At 50.6% G+C, this 21,917-nt stretch overlaps 2 protein-coding genes across 2 annotated transcripts; one reads left to right on the forward strand and one right to left on the reverse strand.

The window, feature by feature from the left end:
- Positions 1-928: 928 nt before the first annotated feature.
- LOC144952737 (cytochrome c oxidase subunit 6A1, mitochondrial-like) lies at positions 929-8,204 on the reverse strand. Its single transcript, XM_078883228.1, has 3 exons — positions 8,028-8,204; positions 3,793-3,935; positions 929-1,781 (listed from the first exon to the last, which is right to left on the reverse strand). The coding sequence occupies exons 1-3, from the start codon at positions 8,119-8,121 to the stop codon at positions 1,686-1,688; spliced, it is 333 nt and encodes a 110-aa protein (XP_078739354.1). The 5' UTR covers positions 8,122-8,204; the 3' UTR covers positions 929-1,685.
- Positions 8,205-10,178: 1,974 nt separating this feature from the next.
- LOC144952736 (CDP-diacylglycerol--glycerol-3-phosphate 3-phosphatidyltransferase-like) lies at positions 10,179-18,967 on the forward strand. Its single transcript, XM_078883227.1, has 6 exons — positions 10,179-10,489; positions 11,596-11,691; positions 12,406-12,518; positions 13,918-14,044; positions 15,510-15,682; positions 18,478-18,967. The coding sequence occupies exons 1-6, from the start codon at positions 10,450-10,452 to the stop codon at positions 18,541-18,543; spliced, it is 615 nt and encodes a 204-aa protein (XP_078739353.1). The 5' UTR covers positions 10,179-10,449; the 3' UTR covers positions 18,544-18,967.
- Positions 18,968-21,917: the final 2,950 nt, after the last annotated feature.

Consider the following 21,917-nt stretch of genomic DNA (forward strand, 5'->3'; position numbering starts at 1 on the left):
GTGTCGGCCGGCATTGGGTCCCAGTGCACAGGGGGGACATTGTTGGAGCAGCCGTTATGATCCTCTGGATTTTCCTCGGCTGTGGATGGCACGAACATATCCAGAACGGAAGACGCTGGCGGCAGAACTGACTCTGGAATGCCGCCTTCCGTTTCTCGACGAACGGCAGCAACCTTCCGAGTGAAATCATTCACGAGGTGGTCCTGTACCGACGGGCAACTAATTCATCACACACACACACACAACTATACTCTACCGAAAGAACCAATAATATGAATCCCTGCAGTCACGAAAACTTCAAATCAAGTTGAAACCGTTCCTTACCTACAGTGGGCAGTTCACCAGCATTGATTCACGGGAGCCTGACGCTTTAGAGATGAGACACTGAATATTTTTGGTTCTACCGATGAGACACTGAATTTCAAAACCACTCCTTGCCTGTAAACAGCGGTCAGTTTACCAGCATTTATACTGGTAGGAACCACCTGGTTCCACAAGCCCACAGGGGATTATTGTGTCCGTCCGCCGTGCATCCAAAAATGGGAGGGGTGGGGCTGGGTGGAGAGGGGAGGGTGGGGAGGGGCTGGGTAGGGAGGGGCTGGGTGGGGAGGGTGGGGCTGGGTGGGGGGTGGGAGGGGTGGGGCTGGGTGGGGAGGGACTGGTCACCCCGTGGTGCCCTTATAAAACTCAACGTTTAACCTACTCACGCCGGCTTGTGCCCGCCCTCACAGTCGGCCATATTTGCCGAATACACCACGCCGCCGTTGACCCTGGCCATTGACCAAGCAACCCAACGTTCCTACCAGCTCCCTCCGCAGGAATGTGTTATACTACTGTACACCAAACTACATAACACCACAAACACACGTCCAACGCGCTACCACCTCAGACGGGTCACCATCACACACGACAGGCTGAGACGAACGAGACGTTTGTGACTGCGTGTTTATTTTCGGCGCCCTGGAAAGACGACGCAACTTGTTACGGCAATTAAAAGGCGGCTTTGGGTGTGTGTAGCCTGCGTTTGTGTGTGAGCGTGTGTGGGCCGTCTGTGCGTGCGTTCAATCATTCCCACTCGGAGAAAGAAAATAAACAATTTACATCCTTCGGCTCAACGTCTACCCCCAACTTATAAATCTATTAACGATTTTTGTACTTCACCAGGCGTTTAAGGCCACAACGCTCTTTCAGAAGCAAACTGAAACGAGAGCTACGTAGCTCAAGTGTGTAGCGCCCATGGACACAGGGTAAAATAAAAATATCTTTAGTTTACTTGTGATAGGCCAGGTCGCTTCCGAAAGAAGAGCGACCTTTAGACACCTGGTCAAAAAAAAAAAGTCTTTAAAGTTTAGTTTAGGGCTCCTGGAGCATTATACATTTAGGACAGACGAACGAGCCAGGCCTTAGGTGGGTGTCAAGCAAATACCAGCGGCACGGAGATTTGGGCCACCCAGTATATGTGGGAGACGGGGGAGGCGTGTGGGCGGGGGGTAACCCAACGAAAAAAAACCAAAGAAAATCCTCTAAAATCGAGGCGCCCACAAAGGTTTCACGGAGACAAATCCACACCCCACCAACATTTCTGCCCGCACACACACGCGCGCACACGCCTTAGGAGCCCAGAGCAGCAGCAGCAGAGCCAAGAGGGCAGCACAGACGGGAGGGCAGAGCGGCGCAGGACGCCTCTAGTGGTGGCTGTCGTTTTCCTCGTAGCCGGTGGGAAGGGCGTTGACGTGGGAGTTGTGGAAGAGGCTGTGGTTCCCGTCGCCCCAGGGGAAGCGCTGGCGGAGTGGGAGGGGGTAGAGAGAGAGAGAGACAGAGAGGTCAGGACGGGACATCCGGAAATTGTTGGGACCGCGGGAGGAATCCGATGAGTTGCGAAGCTCTTGTTTTGTCGCTGGATGTCTCCGGTAAGGGGTGGGAAGGGCCCCACTAGTGGTAACAAAACGTTGCAACAACAACAAACACGACATGAAAACAACAGGGTTTTTACCCTTTCTGGAAATATAAAACGGGAGCTGTGCCAAGATGTTCAAACACCAAGGAGATTAAACCTTTTGCAAGGAATCGTCAATTTTTTTCATACCTTTGTAGTGGGTTCGAATTAGGTGCACACACACACACAGCTTGGAGGCAACACTATTTAGTAAACGGTAAGTAATATAACACTGTACATGAGGTGGTGACCACCTTCCTCAACTCACTAATCACTCTGAAACACGACACAGAGTGGACCAGGCAGGCAACGGGCTGCCTGGTCCAGGACGACGACCCGGGACTTGAGGACTGATGATGTCGTCTTCACTTCGGAGTTCAACAGCCCCCCGCTCTGCATCCACACCCCGCTTATATCAGCTCCGGTGTGGCCGGCTCTGCCCACGCCACGCCTCCCTTCCCCCACCTCACGGGAAGGTCTGGGTCCCTCCACCACGTGACCCCCCCAGGCACCCCCTTGGGGCCCCCAGCCCTCGTACGGGCCAACACAGTAGTGACGTCCTATGTCACTACACCTTGATACTGGCAAAAAGTTCCCGGACAAAGGCAGTGCTCGCAAACACGATAGTGAAGTGCCCAGCAGCATAGGAATGGTAAAAATAAATCACGTAAAAGAAATATATGCGAATGGAACGAAGCTATTTTATTTAACCGCTGCATCGTGCTTCCAGGGTGCGCCGCTTCTGCGGCCGTCTGGAACGCGCTCTCTTTCTTTCGAAATTAGGAAGCCACTGGAGCGAGACACTTTGCATCAAACGATCGAAAGTTCATTGCTTTTATAACCGCTGCTTGTTGTTGTTGCCAGTATCAAAGTATGAAAAGATAAGAATTGGTTTTACCCTTTCTGGCAATGAAACAGGAGTTGCGTACGCGCATGCCCATAGCGGCGGCTAGCGCGCCGCGCTACGAACCTGGCGACCCGAATTCGATTCCCGCTCACGGCCAACGCCGGTGGCAATTGTCTGATCCGGTCCTGGGCCTCCCCTAGGTCGACTCAGCCTCAAAATGAGTACCTGGTGCGGTGTTAGTGTGCGTGTTAGTGTACTTGTTAGTGTACTTGTGAGTGTACGTGCTAGCGCGCGTGTTAGCACGCGTGTTAGTGTGTATGCGCGTGTTAGTGTGTATGCGCGTGTTAGTGTGTATGCGCGTTTGGGTGTGTGCGTGTTAGTGTGCTTATGAGTGTGCGGGCATGTTTGGGTGTGAGTGTGCGTGTTAGTGTGCTTGCGAGTGTGCAGGCGCGTATGGGTGTGCGTGCGAGTGTGGGTGTGAGTATGCGTGTATTTGCGTGTACAGTAATCCCTCGCCAATTCGCGGTTCAAGTTTCGCGGCCTCAGTGCATCGCGGATTTTTCGAACTGATTTAAAGGCCTCATTATACCTGTGCAGTAACACCATCATCATCATAATTCATCATCACATTCATCGAACTGCACAGGTCTGTCATCGTCGTCATTGTCATCATCAGTCATCGTCGTCATTACTGGAGTCAAGTCTCAAGATACTACTGTCATTGGTGAGTGTAGAACACCATAATACGTATCGTATGAGAGAGAGAGTGAATGTATAATATTAAGGTTTTATAATTAAATATATTTAAGTAAAAAAAATATATATAAAGTATAAATATACATATTTTAAACATTCTGGTACCCACACACACATATACGGAAATTCCTAGGGGGCCAATCCTACTTCGCAGATTTTCACCTATCGCGAGGGGTTCCGGTCCCCATTAACCGCGATAAACGAGGGATCACTGTATTGGCGTGAGCCTGCCCGCCCGCGTGCGTTGGCCCACCTTGGTGCGCAGGCGCAGATGTTCATAGGGGACGAACTCGGCCCGCTCGTGCTCGTGCTGGCTCGAGAGGTAGGAGTTGAGCATGCAAACGGCGACGCCGGGCAGGGCGACCGTGAAGGTGAGAATCTTCCACATGCGAGAGCCTGGCACGGCACAGGACACACGGGGCGAGGGGGGAATGACACGAGTGTTGATGTTGACATACGCCGAAATTATTTTTGGAAACCACCACATAGGAGGCAAACCGCTGCCATTCGGGAGGTGCGGGGGAAGAACAACTAAAAAAAACACAAAAAAGCAGCGCTCGAGAAATTCGTTTTCAATCTAAAATCCAGTCTTTGGGTCTCTGTGTGGCAAGTCTGTGGGTCTCTGTGTGGTGAGGCTATGGGTCAATGCGTGGCGAGTCTATGGGTCTCTGCGTGGTGAGTCTATGGGTCTGTGTAGTGAGTCTATGGGTCTCTACGTGATGAGTCTTTGGGTCTCTGTGTGGCGAGTCTGTGGGTCTCTGTGTGGTGAGTCTTTGGGTCTCTGTGTGGCGAGTCTGTGGGTCTCTGTGTGGTGAGGCTATGGGTCTCTGTGTGGTGAGTCTATGGGTCTCTGTGTGGCGAGTCTTTGGGTCTCTGTGTGGCGAGTCTATGGGTCTCTGCGTGGTGGGTCTATGGGTCTCTACGTGATGAGTCTATGGGGTCTCTGTGTGGTGAATCTATGGGTCTCTACGTGATGAGTCTATGGGGTCTCTGTGTGGTGAATCTATGGGTCTGTGCGTGATTAGTCTATGGGTCTCTTTTAATGAGTCTATGGGGTATGTGTGGTGAGTCTATGGGGTCTCTGTGTGGTGAGTCTATGGGTATCTATGTGGTGAGTCTGTGGGTCACTGCGTGGTGAGTCTATGGGTCTCTTTTAATGAGTCTATATGGGGTGTGTGTGGTGAGTCTATGGCGTCTCTGTGAGGTCAGTCTATGGCTTTCTTTTAATGAGTCTATGGATCTGTGTGGCGAGTCTATGGGGTCTCTGCGTGGTGATTCAATGGTGAACAGCACACACCCACCTTGCAATCTGCAGATGGCCCGGAACGGGAACTCGCATGTACTATAGCATCATATATACCTAAAATGCGACCCCTCTATTGCCAGTATCAAAATGATGAAAAAATAAAAAACTTTACCCTGCCCGGCAATATTACAGGAAGTGCTAAGAGGTCTCAACACCCAATAGACACCCCTATTGCAAGGCATCACATCCCATAGATATAGTTTCAAGTTTCATTTATTAGGTATAGCCCTGTGAGCCATTCGGCTCTTGAATCGGGTGCAACCGCAACAAACAAAAAAACAAAAACATGAACAAGAAAACATCTTCAAGTGACTATGTGCAAACAGAAAATTCAGAAAAGACAGCAAAATATTGCAGAAAAAGCACCGTACACCAACACTGTGTGCAAAAATTCAAGTGGGATGCAAGTCAAACAACAACAACCACAAGACAACTTAGATTAAGGCCATCAGTCTAACTCTGTACTACAATTCTAGCTTTGAAGCTTTCGTGACTGCAAGGGTTCATATTCTTAGGTTTTTTTCGGTAAAGTCACGTAGGTAAAAAATTCAAGTTAATAAAAGTAAAATAAAAATAAAATAAAAATCACGACGTTTCGGAGGCAACACAAGCTTCCGTCTTCAGGTGGAACCGCACCGAACCTCACAATAATAATAATAATATTCAGGGCCTACCTTGGCTCCTCCCACCCTCAACCAGTATATATACAAGGACTGTTTTCTTGGAACCTCTCTCACTTGATACAGCTATCGTGCTGTGACGGTTCCACCTTAAGACGGAAGCTTGTGTTGCCTCTGAAACGTCGTGATTTTTATTTTATTTTTATTTTACTTTTATTAACTTTAATTTTTTACCTACGTGTCTGTACTACAACAAACATGGCCAAACCGAAAAACTGGTCGACCCATAAGATCCCTTGCTTTGAACTTCCACTAAGCTCGTGGTCCATCCTAAGCCGCATCCCCACTGCAGCAGATGCAGATGCATGATGATACGCTCATGGAAAATTACAAACTGACCAGTCGTGTGCGACTGTGGTCATCCAGAATAGACCACAAATACGGAGTAGGAGACAGACATCACTGCGGTGATGATTAATACTCCGCTACTGCTTCTGCTGAGACGGTGGCTCTGTGGCTTGACCACCTGGATGTGACATTGGCAGTCGTTGTCTGTGCATCTAAGTCAGCCGTTGTTCACTGGTGCAGAGACAAGGTCATACAGGAGGCTGTCGGTCTGGTGTAGGCCAATCGGTTTCAAGGACAACGCATACAACAGTATTACCAAAGGGAACTTTGTCTTCATGTTTTACCGCAAGGATGACCGTGTGGTTGATGCAGACTCGACGACGCCCTGCAATAGGTGCGCGTCCATTTGATGTGTGAACACCTGTTTTAATTGCCAGATGATACTAGTGGCAAAAAGGCCCCACAGATAGAATAATCTCTCTCTCTCTCTCTCGCTGTCCGTAATTCTTTAGAAAATCAGTTTTAACACATAGGCTGTCGCCACCAGTGTTACCCACAGTAAAAAAAAAACCCCATAACAAAATGGGACCTTTTGCCAGTATCAAAGTATTAAATAATAAGAAGAGCTTTTACTCTTACAAAAACAGGAGTTGTATTAAGATGTGCAAACACCAAATAGAAACCCTTTGCATGGAAACGTGTATTGCAATAACTAATTCTCCGCGTGCCCTAATAGATCTCAACGTTCATCCCACAAAGTCCCATCACAAGGAAAAAACACAAATAAATATACAAAAACATTGTTTTTTTGCCCGTATTCAAACGGCTATACGGCGTATTGCCCTGAAAACTCAATTTCCCCTGGACGAGAACACGGGTAAACCGTATGGGTTTACAGGTATGAGTGTATAGTAGTGTATAGTAGTGTAGTGTATAGTAGTGTAGTGTATAGTGGAGTGTATCGTGTAGTGTATCGTGTAGTGTATCGTGTAGTGTATCGTGTAGTGTATCGTGTAGTGTATCGTGTAGTGCATCGTGGTGCAGTGTGCATAACTGTCAACCCCTTATCAGTGCCCTTCTTATTACAAACCAATTCAGACCTGATTGGTCACCTCCGTGCCCTTGTAAATCTCAACGTTCATCCTATGCACTACACTCTACACTCCACTACACACTACACTACTATACACGACACACTACTATACACTACACTATACACTACTAAATACCTCTTCTTGGTTCTTTCGGTAAAGTCACGTAGAAGGGAAGTAATAAAATAATAAAAATAAAACATAATAAAACAATTCTCACGACGTTTCGGCCACAACGCAAGCAGCCATCCTCAGGCGAAGAATGAAACACCCCAAGCTTGGAGCGTGGGGTGTTTCATTCTTCGCCTGAGGATGGCTGCTTGCGTTGTGGCCGAAACGTCGTGAGAATTGTTTTATTATGTTTTATTTTTATTATTTTATTACTTCCCTTCTACGTGACTTTACCGAAAGAACCAAGAAGATGAATCCCTGCAGTCACGAAAGCTTTAAATCGATACTAAATACCTGTCAACCCCTCCCTTATCAGTGCCCTTATTACAGACCAATTTAGACCTGATTGGTCACCCCCGTGCCCTTATAAATCTCAACCTTCACCCCACAAAGTCCCATCACAAGAGAGAAACACAAGTAGACGAAAACAAAATTGTTGCCCGAATTGAAATGGCTGTACGCCTATACAAGAAAACGCGATAAACCATATGGGGTTGACAGGTATGGACACTGTGTGGTTAATGTAAACTCGAAGCCTCGCAAAACATTAAGAAACGCACCAATTAGCGTGAGCAGAACGTCGAGCAGAAGCTCCAACTCTAATTAAAACTTGACTTGAAGCTTTCGTGACTGCAGAAATCCATACTGGTTGGTTATTTCGGTAAAGTCACGTAGGTATCAAATAAAATAAATAACGACGTTTCGATCGCAACACCAGCGAGAAAAAAATATAATCCAGCAGTGGAAGTGCTGAACCACGTCGCTATTTATTTTATTTTCTACCTACGTGATTTAAACCGAAAAAACCAAAGAGTATAATTAAAACCTCCGTAAAATTTCGTTAAAAACAACTTATCGAGGCCTAGTCCGTCACACCGAAGCCTCCTCCTGACCTTGCCTCACCACCGCCACCACCACCACACCAACCCCCGCGTCTCTCCCGACAACTCACTCTTGTGCTCCTCGTGCGCCACCGAGGCGTACCGCCTCGCGGGCACCCGGACGAGGCGCCATGCGGACGAGGCGAGAGACAACGGAGGAGACATCGCTGCCGAGATCGGGGAATGAGAGACGAGATACGCGAATGGCCGCCTTCCTCAACCTTGAAACAACCGTGACGTCAGCACGCACGGGCTCGTGACGTCAGCGCGCACGCCGGGTGGGTGGTGGGGGTGGTGACCGACGTCAGCACGCAAGGGCTCGTGACGTCAGCGCGCACGAAGGGGTGGGTGGTGGGGGTGGTGACTGACGTCGGCACGCAACGGGGCACGTGACGTCAGCGCGCACGAAGGGGTGGGTGGTGGGGGGTGGTGGGCTACGTCAGCGCGCACGGGCCTGTGTGATGTTCGCGCGTACGTGAGGGGGAGTGACGTCAGCACGCACGGTCTTGTGTGACGTCACCGAACACGCAGGGGTGGAGGGGGGGACCAAAGGTTTGGATGACGTACGCGACGTGGATGGACCGTGACGTCATCGCGTTGGGTGCATGATGAGCGGATGTGACGTCACCGCGTTCCCGACGTATGTGGGGGGTTGGGATGCTCAATGTGAGGGAGGGACGTGCGCGACGTGGATGGACGGTGACGTCATCGCGTTGGGTGTACATTGAAAGGATATGACGTCACCACCTCGCGACGTACATTGTGGTGGGGGGTGCCCAATGGTTGGAGGACGTGCGTGATGTGGTGGTTGGTGACGTCATCGCGCTGGATCCATAATGATAGGGTGTGACGTCATCCCGTCACGAAGTCAGTTGGAGGGGGAGAGGGGCAATGCTCAAGGTGAGGGAGGACGTGCGTCATCGCGTACGTAAGTGGCAGGGGCCCAAGTCAAGGGAGCCTTCGATGGATAGTGACGTCACCGTGTCAATGACATCATCATCTCGCTTGGTTTATTCATAAGGATGCGTCGAGAGAGAGGGACGCGGCGATCGTGACGTCATTACGCGCGGACAACTCTGCATGACGTCAAACGCGTGTCGCCAAAGGAACCGAAAAGAGCCGGATGACGTCATACGGAGTGAAAGGGTGGGAACCCGCTGGGGGATGACGTCACGTCCGTGGAGGGCTAAAAATAGCCCTGTGACGTCATCGCTTCCTGGATCCGAGAGTCGCGCCCACGTGATTCGGAGTTGTCCCGCCATTCAGAGGCGGGGGGAGGGGCGAGCGAGTTGATTGACAGCTTAATTATTTATTTGTAATTAATGATTTTGTGTGTGTGTGTGCACGGCTAGGAGCGAGAACCAAGTTCGATGTCACGGTCATCACCGCGGCCTCTCGCCGACCGGTAGCCTGGGCCTCCTCCTCTAGGTCGACTCAGCCTCGAAATGAGTAACCTGGTGTAGCCAAGTGTACGAAACGTCTCCACCGAGCTGCCAGTACTTGCCCCAACAGCCCTGCTAGAGGCTACCTGGGGGGGAGCTTTGTCTGTGCGTAGTGTGTGTAGTACATAGACACTGCTGCTGCTACTCGCTAGCTCACAGCACTACCCCCTACAGCCCTGCTAGAGGCTACCTGGGGGAGCTTTGGTGTTGTGTTGTTGAAGGGCGAGCATTGTAGGCGGAGTCGGCCTTTAGTTCATGAAAAATTGTAGCGTCCATATCACGGTGTTGTGTGTGTGTGTGACATCAACGCAGGGGAGACAAAGGCGGCCGGGCGTGCTCGTTAGCCACAAAGACAAAGATCCCCCGTGTAGCCTCGAGGAGGCTGTAGAATCAGCATCACCACGCGTTTAGAGTTATTTGGCTGCTGCTATCAATTTCCACGTGATAAAATCAGCCACCCGATTGAGCTGCTGTAATTTTTTTGATCGCTTCTCAAAAAAGAGTTTAGTTTTGTTATTCGTAGGTAACGCTAACACTGGTCAACACACTTTTTTTCTGGCATAAGGTATTGCAACGGGTTTAAGGTAATTTTGGGGTGCTGATTCCAAATCTGGCATCAGTTTTTGTCTATCACATCAGGTTTTTGAGATATCAAATATTGCATTTTCAATAAAAACTGCAGAAGAAAAATATTAAATAAATGTGGATATCTACATAAAATGATATTATAAACACACTATCCTAAAAATACAGCACCATATTTTAACACTAACGCAGTCACTGACTCGCAACAACTTGCAATCATAAGTGACAGAGTTAATTTTGGGTAAAATCAATGAAAATGGGGTATGCCGATAGCATAAAAAATATGTGATAGAGCAAATGTGAAATCAGATTTGGAATCAGCACCCTGAAATTAGTCTAAAACAGCTGCAAAAGTCCAGGCCAGAAATTTTGTTTTTTGTTGACCAGTTTAATTGGTTCTAACCGGAGCTTTGTGAATCTTTAAACCGTGCAGGAAGCGGGAGTGGACCATCCATAGGGAGACGGAATGCCGTTGAAAGTTCTATTTTGGACTCCGAACATTGTAGGTGAGACTCCTCGCATTCCCAACATTAAACAAGGATTGTGACAAAATACCGGATCGTAAGACACTTGCGGGTGCGTCCTATAATCTGGTAGGTGAGTGGGTGGGTGAGTGGTTGAATGAGTGGGTTCGTGGGTAAGCCAGTGAGTGAGCGATTGGGTAAGTCTGTGGGTGGATGAGTGGTTGAGTGAGTGAGTGGGTGAGTGGGTGGGTGGTGGGTAGGTGGTGAGTGGGTGGGTGGTTGAGTGGGTGATTGGGTGGGTGAGTGGGTGGGTGGGTGGGTGAGTGGGTGGGTGGGTGGGTGGGTGAGTGAGTGGGTGGGTGAGTAAGTGGGTGGGTGAGTGAGTGGGTGGGTTAGTGGGTAAGTCAGTGAATGAGTCAGTGATTGAGTGGGTGGGTGGTTGAGCGGGTGGGTGAGTGGTTGAATGAGTGGATTCGTGGGTAAGCCAGTGAGTGATCGATTGGGTAAGTCTGTGGGTGGATGAGTGGTTGAGTGAGTGGGTGAGTGGGTGGATGGTGAGTGGGTGAGTGGTTGAGTGAGTAGGTGAGTGAGTGGGTGAGTGAGTGGGTGGTGAGTGGGTGGGTGGGTGCTTGGTGAGTGGGTGGGTGGTTGAGTGGGTGAGTGGGTGATTGGGTGGGTGAGTGGGTGGGTGGGTGAGTGGGTGAGTGAGTGGGTGGGTTAGTGGGTAAGTCAGTGAATGAGTGGGTGGGTGGTTGAGCGGGTGGGTGAGTGGTTGAATGAGTGGATTAGTGGTTAAGCCAGTGAGTAAGTGAATGATTAGGTAAGCCTGTGGTTGAGTGAGTGAGTGGGTAGGTGGGTGGTGAGCAAGTGGGTGGTTGAGTGGGTGATTGGGTGGGTGAGTGGGTGATTGGGTGACTGATTAGGTGGATGAATGGATGGGTGAATGAGTGGGTGGATAGGTGGGTGGATGAGTGAGTCGGTGATTTCGTGGGTAAGTGAGTGGGTGGGGTGAGTGTGCGCAAGTTCCTAGGTGAGTGGGTGGGCGGTGAGTTGGACGCCTAGGTAGGTGTTGTGAGCGAGCGGCCATTGTACGCACGTCATACGCCACCCGTGACGTCACCCCAACCGTCTGTGCGCGCACGTGCCAGGCTATGTCCGCCTACTGCTCCTCGCGCTTGCGTGGTGGTGGTTGGACTCCCCTCACCTGTTCGTGCCTCTCTACTCGACCTTTGCAGCTCTGGACTGTAAGTGATCTCCACCACCGCCACCACCCCCACCACCACCCCCACCACCACCACCCTCATCACCGCCACCAACCCCATCACCACCACCCCCTCCACCACCCCCACCACCGCCACCCTCATCACCGCTACCACTCCCACCACCACCATCCCCACCACCGCTACCACCCTCATCACCACCACCCTCACCCCGACCACCACCACCCCGACCACCACCACCCCGACCACCACCACCCCGACCACCACCACCCCGACCACCACCACCCCGACCACCACCACCCCCACCACCACCACTCCCACCACCACCCCCACCACCGCCACCACCCCCACCACCACCCTCACCCCCACCACCGCCACCACCCCCATCACCACTCCCACCACCACTCCCACCACCCCCACCACCACCACCACCACCACCCTCACCACCGCCACCACTCCCACCACCACCCTCACCCCCACCACCGCCACCACCATCACCACTCCCACCACCCCCACCACCAACACCACCCCCACCACCACCCCGACCACCCCCACCACTCCCACAACCCCCACTCCCACCACCACCCTCACCACCACCACCACCCTCACCACCACCACCCTCACCCCCACCACCGCCACCACCCCCATCACCACTCCCACCACAACTCCCACCACCACCACCACCCCCACCACCACCACCACCCCCACCACCACCACTCCCACCCCCGGCGTGTGCAGGGATTGACGGGTGGCTGGCACGCCGCCTGCATCAGACCTCCGCCTACGGGGCCTGGCTCGACGTGGCCATCGACAACCTGGGACGCGGGCTCCTGTGGAGTCACCTGTGCCAGGTGTCGAACCGGGGTTCACTCACCCCACCCCCTCGCCTACCGCCAATACCTGTCAACGCCATACGGTTTACCCCGTAGTCTTTGTAGGATGAACGTTGAGATTTTATGAAGGGCACGGGGTGATCAATGAGGTCTGAATTGGTCTGCGATAAGGTAGGGCACTGCAGAGGTCGCAATCGGGTACCCGATACCCGGCTACCCGTACCCAGCCGGGTACCCAGCCGGGTACGGGTACCCATTTGCGACCCTGGTGCGGCCGGGTACGGGTACGGGTGGGCCGTGAGTCACTGGTGAGTCACTGTTTGTCACTCATTTCCCAACGTCTTCTCACAATTCAAGTTCCTAGAATCAACCCACCCGTGCCTGCAACATGGCTTCATCCCAGAGGTCGCAATCGGATAGCCGATACCCGTACCCTACCCGATACCCGGCCGGGTACGGGTAGCCGGGTATCGGGTAGGGTACGGGTACCCGTTTGCGACCCTGGTACGGCCGGGTATGGGTAAGGAATCAAAACCCGTTTGCGACCTCTGGGGCACTGATAAGGGGTTGACAGGTATGGAGACCCACAGAGATACACAGAGACACACATACATACACAGAGACACACAGATACACACAGACCCACAGAGATACACAGAGACACACAGAGATACACGGAGACTCTTAGAGATACACAGAGATACACAGAGACACACAGAGACACACAGAGGATACACAGAGACACACAGAGACACAGAGAGACCTCACAGAGACCCCATATAGACACACAGATACACAGATACAACACAGAGACACACAGAGACACACAGAGATACACAGAGACACACAGAGACACACAGAGATACACAGAGACACACAAATACACACAGATACATACAGAGACACACAGAAACACAGAGATACACAGAGACACACGTAGACACAGAGAGACACACAGATACCTCACAGAGACCCCATATAGACACCCAGAGACACCCAGAGACACACAGAGATACACAGAGATACACAGAGATATACAGAGACACACAGACACACACAGAGACACAGAGACACAGAGAGACCTCACAGAGACCCCATATAGACACACAGAGATACACAGATACAACACAGAGACACAGAGAGACCTCACAGAGACCCCATATAGACACACAGAGATACACAGATACAACACAGAGACACACAGAGACACACAGAGATACACAGAGACACACAGAGACACACAGAGATACACAGAGACAACAGCACTGTTTTTCGAATGCTTCACCGAGGAGAACTTTGTGTGTGTGTGTGGTGTGTAGACGTGTACACCACTTGCCCCAACAGTCTGTTAAAACTACACTGTGGGGCGGGGGACGGGGCGAATCTCTGCCTTCTCTGTTCTTCGTCGTCGACGCAGGGATGGGGCTACCTGATCTCCGCACTCGAGTGGATCGTCTTCGTTTGCAATCACCGATCGCTGGGAGCCGACTGGAAGGAGAAATTCGACAGAGCACCGCGCTGGGTTCAAGCCGTCATGGCCAACGGTGTTGTGCGGGAGAGGGGAAAGAAAAAACAACACGAGCGTCGGAATCCGATGAGCTTTTGAGCTTCATCATGGGACCTCCCTCGCAGAGGTCGCAAACGGGTTTTGATTCCTTACCCGTACCCGGCCGCACCAGGGTCGCAAACGGGTACCCGTACCCGTACCCTACCCATACCCGGTCGGGTACGGGTAGGGTACGGGTATCAGGTACCTGATTGCGACCTCTGAGATGAAGCCATGTTGCAGGCGCAGGTGGGTTGATTCTAGGAACTTGAATTGTGAGAAGAGACAAGATTTTGGGAAATGAGTGACAAACAGTTACTCACTAGTGACTCACGGTCTACCCGTACCCGTACCCGGCCGCACCAGGGTCGCAAACGGATACCCGTACCCGGCCGGGTACGGGTAGCCGGGTATCGGGTAGGGTACGGGTATCGGGTACCCGGTTGCGACCTCTGCTCCTTCGCCAGCATCAAAATATAAAGAACACAACTATTGGAACCTCCTTTGCCAGTAGCAAAATATGATCATTGTTTTTTTTACCCTTTTATCTGGCAACAAAACTGACACCTTTTTTTTACGAGGAGTCATGTTTGCATTGAAGCCGAAAGTGCGCTTTTTGGCGTCATCTGGTCCAACACCATGTGAGACTAGGCTCTAAGAAAAGCTGTCTCGGGTGTGGACCAATCAGTTTCAAAGACAATGCATCATATACTATCAGAGCATGTTTTTTTGTTTGCATGCTCACCACAAGTATGTGTGGTATAAGTGAATAGCTTAGTGAGTGAGAAGATGAACGGGTGAATGAGTGGGTAGGCGAGTGCATGAGTGAGAAGGTGAGTGGATGAGTGAGTGAGAATATGAATGGGTGAGTGGGTGAGAGAAGATGAATGGGCGAGTGAGTTGGTTAGTGAGTGAGATGGTGTGTAGATGAGTGAGTGAGTTAGTGAGAATATTAATGGGTGAGTGGGTGAGTGAGAAGATGAATGAGTGGGTGGGTGAGTGAGTTAGTGAGAAGATGAATGGGCGAGTGAGTGAGATGGTTAGTGGATGAGTGAGTTAGTGAGTGAGAATATGAATAGGTGAGTGGGTGAGTGCGAAGATGAATGGGTGAGTGGGTGGGTGAGTGAGTGGGTTAGTGAGTGAGATGAATGGGTGAGTGGGTGAATTAGTGAGAAGATGAATGGGTAAGTGGGTGAGTTAGTGAGAAGATGAATGGGCGAGTGAGTGGGTGTGCAGATTAATGGGTGAGTGGTTGGGTGGGTGGGTGAGTGAGTGGGTGAGTGAGTGAGCGAGATGGTGACTTGAGTGAGTGGGTAAGTAGCGGCATGGTGCTGGCCACCCACCCACAGTGCCGGCCGTCGTATGCGTGACGCTTTAAAAAAATATATAGTTCTCACTAACAGCACTTGCCCCAACAGTCTGTTAAGACTACACGGGGGGCACCTTTGCATTTGTGTGCGTAGGATTCTGCACGCCGCTGGGATTGTTCGCCGTCATGGGTCTGGACGTCTTACCCCTGTGGCTCTACATGAGTCAGAACCGAGAGCCACTGGGTCTGGCTCCCTTCACACTGCCACTGCTCACAGCCGGCACGGCACTGCTGATGAGCGGGCGCGCGATGTGCCTGGGCGTGGAGGTGTGGACACGCGCACACACGCACACACGTTCACGCGTGTACACGCACGCACAAAGACAAAGATCCCCCTGTATAGCCTGAAAAGACTTGGGGCAAGTGGTAGCGAGCAATATCTTTGAAAGCACACACAACAACAACCGCCATTTGCCACTCGGTGGCAGTAATGTCACCACGGCGATGTGCCAGGCAATAAGTGTCGAACGCCTGCTAGCAAGAGGTCACGGGACAGACCCCCAGGTGCCATGGGTTTACTGATTGAGATGACTGGCTGATGCACCAGCTGAGCCCCCTACTGTGCCAACTTGCTGTGCTTTAGCCACCCGGCGCTCCGCTCGTTGTTGTGAGCGTCGCTCCTCTGCCCTCCAACGTTGCTGGAGGGTGACTGCCTCCAACTGCCCAGTAGCAGCGTCCTTCATGAGCCTCCTCCATAGAGGCCGATCTTGACACCGCTGGTTCCAGTTATTGGCAAGTCCACTCAGTTCCACATCCTCTCACTCTACATCGCTCCATCTCTTCTCTAGCCCATGCCGCACCCGTTTTGCCCCCTCTAGCTGGTTTGGCATATGGTGGCTGGGCATGCGGGCTACATGACCCACCCAAAGCAAACTTGCCTGCTGGAGGAGCTCACCGATGGGACTGTGTCCAGATCTTTTGAGGATTGTGAGCTCCTCACACAATCCAGCCTGGTTGAACCCAGGATGGATCGTAAGCAAGCCACATTTGAATGTTTCTAACTGGCGAATATTTTCCATTAGGGGGGCCCACGTTTCACAAGCATAGAGAAGGGAGGACATTACTGTGACCGAGAAGACCCGAAGCTTCGTGTGGAGCGACAGATCAGGTAGCTTCCACACGGCGTTATGCAGCTGATGAAAAGATAATGCCACTCGACTGATTTGGAGTGAGACCTCTACTGTCAAACCAGAGCTGGGTCATAAGCACACTGCCCAGGTATGGGAAACTCTCCACTCTCTCCACAACTGTCCCACCAATGGGGAGTTGAGGGGGTGATGTTTCCGATGACACAAAATACCCAGGCAGGTGCTTAGTTTTTGAGGGGCTGATGGTAAGGCCCCACCTCCTAGTGGCAAATTCCAGGCTCAGCAGCAGCACCTCCAACTCATCCTCTGAGTGAGCAGCAATAACCAGATCATCGGCATACGTAACATGGTTGACCAATGGGGAGTCATCCCTTGACCGCACCCGAGCATCGATCAGCCTCCCATTGTATCTGTCCCAGATACAATGGAAATTCCACCGTTGCAGCCATGGAATTCTTCTCGAACTACGTGGTTGAAAAATATGTTAAATCGTGTCGGTGCCAGAGGACATCCCTGCCGCACCCCAAGGTCAACAGAGAGTGGCTCTGACTCCCCACCATCATGAAGGTCCTTAATGATTGTGAGCAGAGAGTTAGGGACTCCGAAACTACGAAGATCAACCCAGAGCCTAAGCCTGTTGATAGTATAACAGGCCTTGACCAGGTCAATAAAGCAGAGATGTAGGTCAGAATTGGAAATCCCAACACCTCTGCTGTAGCAGATGAACAGGAAATATGAAATCTGTGCAGGACCGCCCTGGCCTGAAACCACATTGGGGCTATGCAAGCCTCTCCTCAGCGTACCTGGCTAAGTAATGTTGAATAATCCTTGCCAGGACCTTTCCCGGCACACTGAGGAGTGAGATGCTCTTGTAATTAGTCTGTAGAGTCACCAGGGCATCCTTCCAATCCTGAGGAACGCGTCCCGTGGTCCAGACTGATATGATTTCATATAGGGAAGTCTGCACAGAAACGCCACCCTCCCTAAGCAGTCGCTTGGGAGATCATCTCTGACCGGTGCTTTTCATGGTCTCTGGCTCTGGATCACCTTCAGTACTTCCTCAACAGATGGCACCTCAGCCAGCCACTCACAGGGGGTGACAACTTCTTCCAATATTTGAGGCACTGCAGCCTCACCAGGGTCATCTCCACTTTGCCCCATGATGGTTTCCAGGCTGAGGAATTTCCCCTCCCCAAGACCTCACAGAATTGCTCAGAACATCTGCAAACTTGTTCCTGGGGGTCAGAGATCGAAACACCTTTCTTTCCTCTAAGAATGGTGATGTGTGGCGCTGCAAGTACACTTGTTTGATGAAATTAAAGAGTAATTTGTGATCGCAAGCAACTCAAGGCAGACTCCATCTCCTCAGCAACCCGCGATCACCACCCATCCTTGCAGCGCTGCACGGCTCTCGGAACTTTCGAGCGAAGGCTGCAGGAAGCCTCATTCTCCGACGTGGGATGCTGTAGACGATGAGAGTGGGCCTGTCGCTTTATATCAGCAAACCTGAACACCTCCCCTGTCAGCCAGGGTCTCTGGGGAGGTCTGGACCGCGTACCCAAACAGCAATTGCAGCTACCTCACCCATTTCCCCTCGACATCAGGATGCGTGGGGGATGATGCCAACCCCAGCTGCATGCGATAATACAATTATTGCTTGCAACTTTCATCAGCGAGCTGAGACCAGACCACTGTGGGTTTCAATGGGGTCCTAGATGGACACCCACCACCGGAGTGGAAGAATGGCAGGCGCATCATACAGATGACAAGCCAATGGTCAGTGGGCAGATCAGCTCCACGGTAGATCCTGTGTGTACACGCACAACCACGCTTGTACACACACACACGTGTGTATGCGCACACGTGTACACACACACAGACGTGTAAACACACGTGTATGCGCACACACACGTACACGCACAGGTATACACATAAGGCAGAGAGAGATATTTGTGTGGTGTGTGCGTGCGACAGGTGTGGTGTGTGTGGAATCACATCCGCTATCTGGCGTCTCTCCAATCGTCACCCGCCAGACGCTGAGGAAGACCAAAAAACCCGCGATGTGGATGCAGATATTTTTTTGTCTATCCGGTCCATTGGAAGACCATCAACTCTCGATGACACTGTTGTATTTATATATATAAAAGGGAAATGTGTGAATATATGTGTCTGTTCGAAATGTTTAGCATACTTCCCGACATGCAACACACTTGATATTTGGCATGTGGGTAGCTTCCAGACTGTACACAATAGAAAACGTATAAAAATTTACTTTTGTATTTTGGTGGTGGGGGGGCGCATAAATGCATATATTTGGCACGCAAGTGAGCGGTGACGTCATATCTGTGATGTCACCCGCATGCGGCAGCGTCACGCAGTGTGCCTGCTGGCGTCACGCATCCCCCCCCACCCTCCGCGCAGGCCGTGTATTAATCCAAGACAAGTCCCGGGCGAAGCCGGGTAGTCAATCTAGTATTACAGTAAAAAAAAACTATCATAATTGGTTTTTTACCCTTCTATCTGGCAACAAAACTGACACCTTTCTTACAAGGAGTCATGTTTGTATAGACCACAACACCTGTAGCCATAATGCAAACAAAAAACATAACTCTGACGATATATGCACTGTCCTTGTAGCCGACTGGTCCACACCCGAGACAGCTTTCCTTAGAGCCTAGTCTCACATGGGTTGGACCAGATGACGCCAAAAGGCGCCCAACCCAAAGATAATGCACCACCAGAGTATGAGAGCTCGGGGCAAGCACCCACACCACTGGAACCTCATTTGCCAGTAAACACATTTGGGGGTGGGGGGGGGCGCATACATGCATAACTATTACCTATTACTCAATAAACCAGGTGTAATGCCCCTTTGAGCTGCTGCGTAGCTCTTTGTCAGAAGCCCTGAACTGGCCATCGCAACAAGATAGCAGATCAACTCAAGTGGCTGATACCGTCATCATCATCACCATCACTTGGGAACGTATAGCAACAGCCAAATACTCTAAACGCGTGTTTCTACAGACTCATATAGACCCACAGATCCACAGAGACCCATACTCACAGAGACCCATAATAAAACGAAACTTTTTATTTTACCAGATAAAGCCCCACTGAGCTATGTGGCTCTTTTTCAGAAGCGACCTGGTCATCATTAAACGATAGCAGCTCAATCCAAGTGGCTGATATCTTCGTCATCGTCGTCACGTGGACATTTATAGCAGCAGCCAAATATTCTAAACGCTGTGACGTCCATTCTAAATGTTGAGAGGAAAACCCAGAGGAACTCGGCGAGACATGCAAACTCCAAATATACAGCAACAGGCATCGAACCCACGACCTCCTGTGTATCAGGCTAGGTCAGGGGTCGGCAACCTACGGCTCCGGAGCCGCATGCGGCTCTTTACGGGCTGCTTCTTGACGATATGTACGTATGTACAGTATGTACTCAGATGCATTGCGGCTCTTGAAATACTGAATTTTGTACCGAATTGGAAAGAAATGGCTCTTCTTGTTATTTTGGTTGCCGACCCCTGGGCTAGGTAGTTAACATCTCTCCTGCCGGCGTTGTTACGTTCCGGTGTTTCTACAGACTCGTAGAGACCCACGGACACACAGAGACCCATTCTCGTAGAGAACCACAGAGACCCAGACTCATAGAGACCCACAGAGACCTTGACTCATAGGGACCCAAAGAGACCCAGACTCATAGAGACCCACAGAGACCTAGACTCAGAGACCCAAAGAGACCCATACTCATAGAGACCCAAAAAGGCCCATAGTCATTGAGACCCATACTAAATTTCGATTTAAAGCTTTCGTGACTGCAGGGATTCATCTTCTTGGTTCGTTCGGTAAAGTCACGTAGAAGGGAAATAATAAAATAATAAAAATAAAACAATAAATCATTCTCACGACGTTCCCCCTCCAACCCAGCTTAAATATACGCTCCAAGCCTGGTGGTGTTTTATTCAGACGCTGTCTTTCAGACAGACCTGTTCTTCACCTGAGGACGGCTGCTTGCGTTGTGGCCGAAACGTGATAATTATTTTATTATGTTTAATTTTTATTATTTTATTATTTCCCTTCTACGTGACTTTACCCATACTTAAACTAAACCATTTTCATTTTACCAGATCAGGTCCCACTGAACTGCTCTCTGGCTCTTTATCACAAGCGACCTGGCCATCACAAATGATAGCAGCTCAACACAAGTGGCTGATATCATCATCACGTGGACATTTATAGTAGAACCCCTCTGAACGACGGTCATTCGTTCTACGAAACCGGTCGTTAAGTGAGTAATAGAAAATGCACGTTAAAGGCTTATTTCGTCTGATAGTATCGAAGGTTATCCCATTTCCGCCACAAAAAAGGTACTTCATTATATTTAAACAATGGCTATTAATACACCAAGATGCTAACAACGTTATAAACACATAATATGAACAAGAAGCATGGTTAAATCAATGCGTTAATAAATCATTACTGTATGGTGGGTAAGCGAATACATTGGGCTGGATGGAGGCCCGTGATTAAGCGATTAGTCGTTTTCAGGGATGGTCATTAAGAGGGGTTCTACTCTCGACTATACACTACACTACTACACACCACTCTACTACACTACTACACACTACACTGCTACACACTACACTACTATACACTACACATTGGGCTCTATGGAGGCCCGTCGTTAAGCGATTAGTCTTTAAACGGGGTGGTTCTGCTGCATAGCAGTAGCCAAATACTCTTAAAAGCGTGGTGATGTTAATTCTACACACGGAGGTAAAAAAAATGGAGGACCTAGAAACCACCATTGGGAGAGAGAGAACAAGCGAGAGACACGCAGACTCCAGATGTACAGGAGCAGGCGTCGTCGTCCGAATATTCTGAACGACCCAAAACCATCAACGCGCTACAACTCGAAACTCGGATTTCAACTTAAATCAACCCAGAGGTGATCGTTCAACACCACCGTCGTTTGTCAATCCTCAAATCCAGTTAGGGCTGGATTCCAGGCCCCGGACTGGCCACGGGGCGGCTCCGGGTTATGTTCCGAAGTTTCCGATGCGCCGAGCTGTGTGTATGTGTGTCGAAGGGGGTGGGGGAAGAGAGTGAAACAATGCAACAAATAGATTCAACTTTGCGTGTTTTTTTGGTATGAAATACAGCCCGCTCTGCTGTAACGCAGCGCGTGAGCTCTTGTTGTTTCCTTAACGCGAATTGGAGATAGACGGCGCGCTGCCAGCTTACATTGACATGCTAATCACATTTACACAGTACATTTACGTTCAGATGTCTCACTTTAACATCACTAGCCCCCTCCCCCCCCCAATTCGTTTATGACTCTGGGGCTATGCCCATCTCTAACCTTTAAAAGCAGCCTGCATCACCAGCTTCCCTCTTTCTTCCGC

Source organism: Lampetra fluviatilis, chromosome 69 (assembly GCF_964198595.1).
Source record: "Lampetra fluviatilis chromosome 69, kcLamFluv1.1, whole genome shotgun sequence".
In the NCBI taxonomy this organism is placed as follows: Eukaryota; Metazoa; Chordata; class Hyperoartia; order Petromyzontiformes; family Petromyzontidae; genus Lampetra; species Lampetra fluviatilis.